The sequence below is a fragment of the Parasteatoda tepidariorum genome, chromosome 1 (assembly GCF_982258835.1).
Source record: "Parasteatoda tepidariorum strain Cologne lab strain chromosome 1, Ptep-v5.0, whole genome shotgun sequence".
Classification (NCBI taxonomy): Eukaryota; Metazoa; Arthropoda; class Arachnida; order Araneae; family Theridiidae; genus Parasteatoda; species Parasteatoda tepidariorum.
The window spans coordinates 4,495,962-4,507,999 of NC_141755.1; the positions used below are offsets into that span (position 1 = coordinate 4,495,962).

Here is a 12,038-nt window from a genome sequence, read left to right on the forward strand (position 1 = left end):
ATGGAACTAATCCGCATTTGCGTTACATAGAGAGGAAAACCACGAGAACCTCCTACGGTTAGCCTAGCGGCGAGGGGACTCAAACCCTTGATCAGTCTACCACTGAGAATATTTAACGTCAGCACTGTGGTCGCTGCAAGCAGGATGCGAAATTCGTATCGACCAGCCATCGCCAGGATTCGAACCTGGTTCACCTCATTGGAAGGCGAACGCTCTATCCCCATATCTATTACGGTTCAGTGTTAGTTAAAATAGTCGAAATTACGAGAATCGTGATATAAAGCTATTCAATTTCTCTCCTGGGTTCCTGATAAAGATGAGACGGGTTTGGCCTTGTTTACTGAAAAAATGGTTTTTAGCTCAGAATCACGCTAAACTTTTCATAAGCTTTTTTATTACTCATATGTTTGGTTCAGTTATTAATGTAAAATTTAATAAATGTAATATATTTGTGAGGGCGCGTCATAAAATGCAAATATAAATGTGAAATTTATAAGTTACAGTGATCTGCAACTTTTGTTCGGTGCTTTCTCTTAGTGAGACTAACGCTAAATGTCAAAAACTTTTATTTGGTTTAAGATTTTGATTTTCCTGGATTTTTTTAAATTTTTTTTCCTTGTCATTTTGGTGTTTCACGCTGTTTAGTTTTTTTTTCGCAGGTTAGTGATAAAAAAGTTTTTAATGATTAATTTCCTTGTTTAAGACTGTAGAGACAAAGTGGCAAAACCGTAAAATTTGGCCTTTATCTGACGAACATTGATCCTATGTATCTCGGGCTCGGATGGGTTCGAAATAAAATTTTAGTCAGGCTCGGAGGAGCTCGGACTTCCTTAAACGAGCCCAAACTCATCTCTTGTAGTTCCTCTTTGCTGCTTTATAAATAAAGAAAAGAAAATTAGAGTAAAAAGAAGAAAAAAAAACCTTTTTCCACTATTCATATATTTGAAATATTCGTTTGGCTTTAAAAAAGATGTATTTCGTCGTCCGAATAACTTGCCTACAACATACGACCCCCACTAGTTTGTCCATTAATGGAGCAATTAAAATATACCAATTTTAAAATATATTGAAGTATAATAGCAAATCAATTAAAATAATGAGTTGTATTTATTTGTCTATTGTGTGATTGATTCTTAATAATCTATCTTTCAAGTTCGGTTACGTAATAAAATCGTGAATCTTTTGTTTAAGTGGAGTCACGCATTATTAACGTGAATTTGTAGTTCCTTAAAATTAGCATAAATAAGCCATTTACTTTCTTACTACGCATTGAAATTAAATACGTTATAGGTTATATGAGCAAAATGATTGTTATTTGATGTGTAGTTCATGCCCTAATGTTAACGAATAAATTAAAGTCAAACTTATCGTTTGGAATTTATGATTTGCTAGTAAATATTGAAATCGGATTGTTTTCAATAAATTTTTAAGATTTTGCGTTTTTTTTTTATTAAAAATAAATTATATATATATATTATTTTGTGATTATTGCTAAGTTTTTCTTTGCTAAAATGTCATTTTTTTTTTACTAATTAAAAATATTTCGGTCATCTTAATGAGTTCTATTTTCCTCAATTCATCCATTCGTCTAGAACATTATCCTTTGTTGTGCGGTTTTTCAATGTTTGCCAGTGTTCTCGCTGAAAGTTCTAAATTTAACATCGTGGAAATTTGCTTTTTCAACACAAAATATGATGTTAAAAAATCGCATAATCGTCAAGTGACGTCATAAGTTCTTTCACAAAGGGCGTTATTCTAAATTTCACCTTACCGCCAAGATTCTTTGGCCCGTGCATTGGGAGCGAGTTTTTAATTGAGTTAAACAGTTTAAGAACATTTTCCAGATGCCTGAGGAGCATATCCTATCTCCGTGAAGAAAGGAAACACCAAATAATGTTGTTAGAGATCGTTTCCTGTTCTATAATGGAAAAACATTTTCGAGCCTTGGAATTTTTCCCGTAGAGCTCTTTTTGTCGTGCTTGTTTGAAAAGCACGTCTTCATGTATTTAATCGTGAGCAAATGAGATTATTTATTTTTTTGGTTCGCTTGTTGCCTTGGAATATTTTTTTTTTCTTTTCTGAGGTAAATTTGTTAAGATTTTTCATTCATTTATTTATTTATTTTGTCATTTTTGGAGATTCCTATTTTGATTATAGTTAAAAATTACCCGTGTGCGTGACGAATTTCGTTTTTTTTTTATTGTCCTTGTTGTTTTTATACTGAATGTTAATTTTAGTTATTCTTTTGAGCGAGTCTTTAAATTTGTGTATTCCTAAAATGTTATAATCTTATTTTGCAAACATATCGTAGCTTAATCCCACCTCATTTGTCTAGTTATATGCTAATTATAGGACGATTTAGATTATTAAAAGTTATTAAAAAGCCAGCTTACAGTGGGAACTTATTCTGTAATCAGTGCATATAAAACCAACAAGGTGAACTATTTATATCTGAAATGTATTGTTTTTTGCAGGAATATGAAATTTTAAAAAGTTTTTCAAAATTGCCCCTTGAGAAAGATTAGCTTAAAAATTGAACTTAATCTAATAACAGTGATACTAAAATAAACTTTTTGTAAAATAAACTTATTGTTAGATCTAGAGTTTCTGCATTCATTTATAAGATATGTGCAGAAATAGGAAGGAAAAAAAAAAGATTGAGAGCTTATTCAAGAACTTGTATGAAATACTATTATTTAAAATATAATGTTGAAATAAAAAGACAATGTATTAAAATGTTTTATGTATTGAAAGTCTTCGGAATATATTTTCTTGAAATGCATTCAAAAAGTGCACGGGAAGTTTTTATACAAATTTAATGTTGAATTATAAAAGTGAGCGCATTTTAAACTTGACTCAGAAGCTCCCTTCCTTCTCAGCAACTCGCAATTCCCATCTGAGCACGCTTCGCTCGCTCATTGGGATACGTTATTTCCTTCTAGCTTTGAACTTCTAGCTTTCTTTACTATTTTAAAGACTACCGTTTGGAATAAATTGTTCATAAAACTTTTCTCTGTACAGAATTCTGAGCATATATTTGGTTTCTCTGTACAAGATTCTAAGTATATATATTTTAATATTAATTTTAAATTGCTAGCAGTTAATAGATTTTCCCTAAGTACACAATTCTAAATTTAAGTGTTTCGAAGCACAACAACTATAAGTCCTTTATTTTATCACAAAGTTGTAAAACATATAAAAACCAAAGAAAAGAGTTTAAGAAAATTAGTATAATCATAAAAAGGTTAAAATTAAAATCTTAGGTAGAAAATTTTACGTTGAATGAAATGTTAACAATTCACAATTTCTCTGAGGCAATTCGTAACCTCTAAGTTTTATTTTTCCTATGCACACATTGCTAAATTTCAATATTCAGACATACAACAACTTCAAGTCTTGGAGTTTAGCATAAAGTTTTAAAGAAAAAAGAAATGAAAAATGCTTATATAAACAAAACAATTAGAATTATAATATGTAATAATGAAACGGCGTATAACTGCTCTGCTTTAGGTATATTCCAACGAGTGAAAAGAGAAAGTTCATCGATTTTATAACCGTTTTATGTAATATAGATAGTTACTTTTTATTTTCCCATTAAATTTAATACAAATATCACTTTTAATTGATTAAATATCCTAAAACTTTGTTCGATTTATAAATTATAAATGTTTACATAGATCGTTTTAACTATAAAACTATAAACTTTTTAAATAATTTTTTCTATCATTATTTTAAATTACATATTTTTTAAAATCATAATTGATATGAAAAGAACATTCACGAAGCTTTAAGGTATACAGCCCATAATATTGGTCTAAAAATTTATCCTAGTTTTGAATCCCCCGTTTAGCGGTGAATCAATTTCAGTTATTTAACCTCAGTTATTTTAAAAATTGCGCAAAACGTCAAAATGGAGAAAAGTCGCAGTTTCATGAAAATGAAAAATATTTGTAGTCTAAATTTTTAATATTTGAAAACTTACTCCACTGCTGCATTACCTGGGCTCTTAAAAATTTGCAAAAACTGTAAGTCAGTGATCTTGATAATTTTCATCTAGGTTGTAAAATTTCGCCAAATTGGTGATTTTTAAAATTTTTTAATAACTTTTAAAATATTTAAGTTGTCCGTTCTATAACCCAGATAATTCTTCTCGGCAATATTATATATTGTACATAGTTTAAACTCATCGCATTGCTTCAAGTGTAAGGCACTTAAACTATGGCTTTTTCATTCAACTTGGTGACAAAGCTTCGAAAAACAGTGTTAATTCGTATCCCAACTGAATAATAAGTTTAGTATCGCTGGTAACTTTTTCAAAAAAACGTATCAGAAAAGTTCTTTTTGCTCATGCTATTCCATAATTTCTTGTTATTTTGTCTGTTAGCTAATATATGAAACTTAAGTTTCTGTTCTGCGGTGTGTTTAGAGTAATTTTAATAAATAGCTGAAGTAATAAAGATGTAATTAATTACATTATATCCTTTTTTTCGGAAGATAATGCGTACATTCTAGTCTGCTTCATTTCGAAACTCATCCTGCAATTTTTGAATTATCTGTTGGGGTTGTTCTTTAGTTAGATATTAAAACTTCTTTAAAAAAACTGCACCACTATTACTTAAAAAACTACAACATTACGTTGCTAAAAATAATAGAACTGTTTGAACAAATGTATCAATATTTATCTAAACACGATTAGAATGAATAAAAAAAATATTATGAAAAATAATAATAAAAAAAAGAAGCGAATGTGCGAACCGTTTTTAATTCATTTTAATTAAAAGCATTTTGTAATCTGGATAAAATTGACTTAGAATAATTTTTTTATTACTTTTATGAAATAAATTTGACATTTATTTTAAGAGTCATGTATTAAAGTTTTGTTGATAAGAAAAATTAATACATATTATATTTTGTATGTTTCTATTCTTCTGATTTTCGTATGCGCAATCAACCTGAATTTTTAAAATATTTACTCAGTAATCGTGATAATTAAAGTATGCGTAAGACTCAAGCTCATTATCTTTCTAGTTTGAAAAAATTATATTTGCTGAGTGACTATTCCCAGGTTGTTCTTAATTAAGAACGAAAATTCATAGTTACTTATCAATAATTACTAAATACATTTTGTCACATTTGTTATCGTACTTTATAAAAAATCTATTCAAAATTAAATATTGTCAATACATTTCATTTCTTTTTGATTTTTAATGCAATTAGTAAGCCCTACTTATTACTTTTTTAAAAACTTAAAATATAGTCTGCACTATTTAATTAAAAATTCTTTTCATTTTCTCGTTGACAAGCCATTGAACTTAATTAGGTATATATTTTATTTCCTCAAGTTCATAGATGTTGTTTAGATTATCATTTTTGCTTGTTTTGCATCTTTAGAAAAACGTTGTGCTCCTCTTATTTTCACTTCAAGTAGTTAAATATAATATATTAAGAATATAACATAATATATTAAGAATAATTATGTTAGTCACGAAAACCTGAGCATTATAATTTTTTTTCCTCCATTGTTATAATAATGCTTGATTTATCCTTTCAAAGAACTGCTGGCATTATCTCATAATTATGAAGTAATCAATTGCAATAAAATGGGTCTTCGCGTGGTTAATTGACTTGATAATTTTTTCCCGTCCCTTTTCTCTAGATTTAATAAACTTCGTCGCACACGGAAAAGTAGTTTGATTAGATTCGTTTAATTAAGACATAATTAGAATATTTCCGCTTTTAAATAAGAAAAGAAATGAAGTTAATAACTCATTACATTAACTGAAAATGTCTGAGCACTTTTTAAAATAACTCTTTTGAAAGTATTTTCTTTTTATAAGACAGAGTTTCATCTGGGAAAATATGTGAAATAATTATTGCTGTTTCAGGATGCTTTGAAGGTTAATCATTTTCTAATTTGCTTCAATTGTGCTATTTTAATTATTTCATACGAAGGAAATTAAAATTATTGACTTATGTGATGCATATTAAGTTTACAAAGTAAATGGATTTTGAATTTGTAATGAAGCTTCTTTTTTCTGTTGCTAATCGAAGAAGGGGGAGGGGGATCATTGTGAGGAGGGGGATAGTATATATTAATGGTTTCAAAATGGTTGCCCTCAAAGTAAAATATACTAATTTAAAAAAAGTTATTGAGAAGATACAAATAAATTTAAAATACTTTCTATTCGCGAATTGATAGATTTCTGTCAATTTCTATGAAAATCAATGCGTCCACTTGGATTCTGTTTACAGCTGACTCGGCGAGTTGATAGAAATTTCTTTCAGTTATTAGCATAGAGAAAAATGTACAAATTTGTAACATCTTGCGAATTGATAATATACGTCTTTTTTTAAATTTCATTCATCAGAAATAATTCTACCGATTTCGCTTATATCTTGTATGTTGTCAATTAAAATTGCATAAGTTTAAAGTGGAATAAAAATCTGTATAGTATACAATTCAAAATTTTTCGCTCGTTTTCAAATGAAATAATAAAATTCACAAATAAATATAAAAAAGTATCTTAGATTAAGCAAAAAACGCAGAAAAATGAAATTGACATTATAGTCCTAAACATTCAGCCGTTTTTTTTTACTTAACCAGAACGATCATGTTTTTAGATTTTATTGTCGGATATCTTAACTTAAAATATCGTTTGCACTATTTAATTATAATTTTTCAGGTCAGTCCTTTGAATTATTAAGAAAAGCTGTTAGTTCGTGAAAATCGGACCATTAAAACAATAGTTATCAATGACTTTTTTCTTTTCATAGTGTACAATACTAGATTCTTGCATGTTGCATTTCCTGTCTAGAACTACAATCAAATCCACTTGGCCTCGATTCTCGTACTGAATATTTTGTGTTCTTTTGCATTAGTTCCCCACATTTGTAAATTCTAAGGCTTTGTGTAAATTTTATTCTATTCATTTACTTGCTTTAAAAATGACGTTATATTAGTTCAGAATTTTTTTTTTTTTTAATTATAAATTTTAAAATGCAATTTTTTTTCCGGATTTGTAAATTTAATACATGTTTTTTTTTTAATTAACCTAATGAAAGTTGACGGCTCTAAGAAAGTCCCGTTTACTTTGCGGCTTTCTACTGAAATATTGTTTTCAATTACATTTCTCTTAAACTAAAAACCCCTCATGTATTATTATCAAAAGAATTCATAAAAAGTTTCGTCAATATTTCTCATCGAAATTTTCAATTCAAAATAAAATAACAAAATTTCTTGAATAAAAAATATAACATCTTTCAATATAACAATAAAATATAACAAATATCTTTTATAACTCTTCTCAACATTTATGGCAATTCTTTTTTGAAAAACCATAATTCAGTTTATTTAATTTATTTTCATCTTACGCGCGCATCAAAAACAAATTCAGATGCCGTTTCAGCCCTGTCAATTAAACTGTCTGAAACCTAATTTCAAGACTATCAATGATAATAACACTGATGATAACATTGATGATAATTTCCAAAATATATAGTAGTCCTTTTTTGGTTAGTATATTCATATCTGCTAATGAACTTTATTTATGAAGTCAAGGTTCTTCTAAAATAAGTTCAATCATTTAGGGTTCCATAAATCCTTAAATATTTAAAAAGAAATGTTTCTTTTTTTAATTATTATTGTTTTTGCAGTGTTACAAGTGCTCATGGATACAGTTCAATATGTTGACAATATGAGCTATGGCTCTGGTTCCCAAGGACCAAGTGCTGATTACTGTCATCTTATGGCAGAGCTTAGTAAGATTTATTTTTTTATTACTGATTTACTCTCAACATTTTCTTCTGAATACTAAAATTTGTTTATTATTTATTTTCAGAAACCCAAAATTTTGATGTGATAAAGTTTTCTTCCTATCGTACTGCCTGCAAACTCAGATTCATTCAGAAACGAATTAGTTGTGAGTATAAAATTACTTTCTCCTCATTTTGCTCATTTGATTGAATACAATTGAGATAATTAGATTTTAACTTATCTTAATCATTTATTTTTTAAACAATATATTTTTTTGAGCTTTTTACATATCCTATTGTGTACTCTTTTAGCCTTCATCAGAGATTCTGTCTATTTTTACATCTTAATGCTTTTCCAACTTTTTATTCTATCTTTATTAACGTTTTTCCCATTTTCAAAATTTAACATTTTGTTTTATGCCCAACTTCCTAGCTGGCAATTTTTTACCAAAAATCATAAAACATAAACATTTCCCCATTATGTGAGCATATTACTAAAGTCCAGTTCTTTTTCATCCTATTTTCATTTGCAAGAAAATACTAACCATAAATCAGACTTTTAGGTATGGAATCCTATTTTGTCTAGACTTTTTTTATTTACTGTAAAAAGTTAAAATAGGCAATTGAATTAGCAAATTTCTATCACCTATTTTATTTAATATTTTAATGAAGTGGTTGAAAAATTCTTGTGTCTGAAAATGCCTAAATGTTTTTCTTTGCTTATTTTGTTTAAAGTGAGGTATAAGAATTTTCCTAATTACATATTTTTCATGCTCATTTATTTCTGTAGTGCATTTGGTTGATATTTGGAATGTGATTGAAGCTTTTCGAGAAAATGGAATGAACTCGTTGGAACCTCGAATAGAGATAAATATTCCTCGATTGGAAACCTTAGTTACCTCGATATACTTTCAATTGAATAAGCGCCTTCCTGCGGTCCAGCAAATAGACTTAGACCAATGTACTTCGTTGTTGCTCAACTGGCTCCTTTCTGCTTACGATCCGTGAGTATTTCATTGAGAGAAAAAACTTTATCATAAGGTGTTTGAAAAGAACTTTTTTTTTCATTGTTGAGAAAGTTTACTTCCTTGACTTTAAACAAGTTATTAAACTTTCTTCAAAAGAATAATAATCTGTAACATTTAATATAGTTTTGTAGAAATCTGTGCTGTGCATTGAATTTTTTATTGCAAATATAAAACTTTAATTTTTTTTGACATTATTTCACTTAAAAAAAAGTTCCTCTGAATTTTGTTTAAAAAATTCTCTTATTTCATTATCTCGTAAAATATAATATCTGATGAAATATAGTTATAACATATATTTAGCAAAGGGATTTTACAATATGAATTTCAAATATTCTTAAAATTTTTAGTCATACTGTTGCTAGTGCAATGTATTCCAACTGTTAGCAAATTTTAAATTATTTTTCTTTTCTGAATATCTTTCTTTTGTAAGATAAATTACTTTTTAGAAGCTACTATTAGTTGTATATAAAATCCATCAGAGGTTTTAATTGGGAAAAACATTTCAGTACACAAACAATATTTGGTATACTATAAGTTCTTTTCCCTTCAATCAAAAAAACTAATAATAATTAAGTTTCATTTTAGAATCCTTTTTAATATGTATTTTTGATAAGAATTTTTAATACGCTAGATTGATAATTCTTTTAATAATAATTTTTAAATCTAAACTTAAATGTTACTATAATCTTTTCACGACAGAACATTTAAGTTTTTAAATTATAATTTTTTTATAATTTCATTTTCAGAGAAGATACTGGTAAAGTTCGAGTTTTTTCCATTAAAATTGCCTTAGCTACAATGTGCTCTGGAAAACTTATGGATAAACTTAGATGTAAGTAAAATTTTGATATGAATCATTCATTGGTAAAATGTAGATTTTGTTTCTAAATTAGTTTGCAATTATAGTTGTGTGTCAACACATCATATCACTGTGTATGTATATAAATACGCATTTATAAATTAAGAATAATAATTTTGCTTCTGTACTAATTAATCAAATATATTTTCTTGCCGAAATGTTTCTTTTAATATTCAGATGTAAAGACCAAAGGAATTTTTTTTTTTCAAATTTCCAATTATTGCTGTAGATTCCAATTTATTATATTTTATTATCAAACTTAAGCTAATAATATTTTGCATGCTAGACCGTTATATAAATTATTCCATTTTTATTTAATATTATCAATTTAATTAAATTAATTAGTTGATTCGATTTAATTGTTTGGTGCACATTACTTCATATTAATTAGGTAATTCCATTTTTTGTATCTGTTTACCAATTCAATTTATTGAATTTTTTAAATTGAGAAGGTTTCGTTTGTCATTTTATAAATGTATTAAAAAAATTTTTTTCCAAATATTGAGTAAAAAATATTTTATAAACGTAGTGTGTTTAATATTATTTAAAATAATTTTCTTTTTTTAAATTAAATAGTTTATTTTGCTTTATGATTTAAACTATGCGGTTATTGTTTGTTTGTTTTTTTTAATCTTTTTTAAGTTGTTTTGAGTTTCTTTAAATTATTTTTATTGTACTGATTCATAGAAAAAAATGCTGACAAATTTTCTTAGAGTTTTTTTGTTTTAGGGCATCGTCTTGCTTTGTTTTTTTAATAAAATTTCTTACTTTTCATAAAATTATACTTCGATTAGAATTTCAGTGAAGTTTTCAAAAATATTACTCTCTTTCGAAGTTTAAGGATTTTAAAAAGGTTTAACAATGTATGTTCCATGATTCGAAATTTTGAATTATTCAGAATTAAATATTTATTTTATGATTGCTGCATTTTAATTATTCAGAACACAAGTACATTTTCTTTTATTTGCAGATATATTTTCTCTTATTTGTGACAATAATGGTCTCCTAGTCCACAGCAAGTTTGCAGACTTCTTGAGAGAAATTTTACAAGTTCCATGTTCTGTTCATGAATCGCCCACTTTTGGTTATCGTGATAATCTTCCCTCTACTATAATTGATGGAGTATGTACCTATTTTCAATTAGCAATTAATTTAAAGTTTTTTGTAATTTGAAATAAATAAATTATTATTAAATTAATATTGATTTATATGATCCCTTTCCCCTAAAAAGTAGTAAGATTTCTTTCTGTAGAAAGTTATTTAAACATATAAAAGAGTAATATTACTCCAAGAACTATATAGCAATCTTAACTTTTTTAAAATGTCATGGTCGTAGTAGTGTAGTTCCTATGTTTTAAAAATGATATTAAAAGAAAGTTTCTAATTTTAAAAATTAAAAGAAAAATAAACTGCTGTTAAATATTTCTCTCTTTTATCTTATGAAGAAAATTTTTGCACTTAACTTTTTATTGAAATCTCTATTCAAAATTCTCTATTTTTCACAGATATTCTTTAATTTTAATGTTTGCCTTATAACTTGTCACTTTTTTTTACCTTATTCTATAAAAATAAATTATAACTATTAAAAAAACAACATATTTTTCATAGCGGACATAGTTTCAGAAATTTAATTCTTTTAAATTTGTAGATTTATCACGACTTAGTAACATTTGTCTTTATTTGTATTTAAAAAATTATTTGAAAGAAGAATTTAATGGTGAAAATATCTAATCTTTTTTATATCAAACTCACGTTATTAATGATTTTTATTGTTGTAATTAATAAGAGATACTAAATTTTTATTTTACGTATTTATTTGTAAAGTTATCTTTTATTTGTATTTATTTGTAAAGTTATCTATTAGTTTAAGATCTTTTTCATTAATACTTAAAAGTTTAATATTAGGAAATAAAATGTGATATTTCAAATAGAACATGTTATTTCTTTTTGAAAAGATGTTTTTTTTATTGTATTAAAATAGTCTGATTGTTACTGGCACTAATTCACTGTTATAATTTTGCTTTAAGTAGCTGCCTTATATATTCATTTCTTTATTTTTAGATGAACAAAGTAACGGTCAATGATTTTTTAGACATCATTATGTCTGATCCTGCTCCAGCATGCATTGTATGGTTACCTTTATTACATAGACTTGCTAGTGTAGAAAATGGTAAATAATTTTATGATAATCAATTGTTTAACTTAAATGATATTTACAATTTTGGTTATTTTATGATGATCAGTCTCATTAAAATGGTAATTATACTTAGATCTAATTAGCAATCCAACTCAAAATATGCATGCATGCTCTTTTTCTTTCTTTTTGTTTACTTATTTTCAGTAGGGTATATAAGCCCAGGGCTATTCAAAAAGATGCTAATTTAAATTTGTATTTAATG

General features: G+C 26.6%; 1 protein-coding gene across 6 annotated transcripts in view; it reads left to right on the forward strand.

Moving 5' to 3' along the window:
* Nucleotides 1–12,038, forward strand: part of LOC107441198 (dystrobrevin beta) — a 173,580-nt gene that overhangs the window by 26,114 nt on the left and 135,428 nt on the right. For all 6 annotated transcript variants that reach the window (XR_015432245.1, XR_015432246.1, XM_016054363.4 and 3 more), the window contains 6 exons: nt 7,654–7,758; nt 7,839–7,919; nt 8,543–8,756; nt 9,527–9,612; nt 10,610–10,761; nt 11,701–11,809. Coding sequence is in view for 4 of the 6 variants with exons in the window: in XM_016054363.4 (XP_015909849.1) it covers nt 7,654–7,758; nt 7,839–7,919; nt 8,543–8,756; nt 9,527–9,612; nt 10,610–10,761; nt 11,701–11,809 (747 nt within the window). In the remaining 2 variants the exon portion in view is untranslated. The remainder of the gene's footprint in view (nt 1–7,653; nt 7,759–7,838; nt 7,920–8,542; nt 8,757–9,526; nt 9,613–10,609; nt 10,762–11,700; nt 11,810–12,038) is intronic.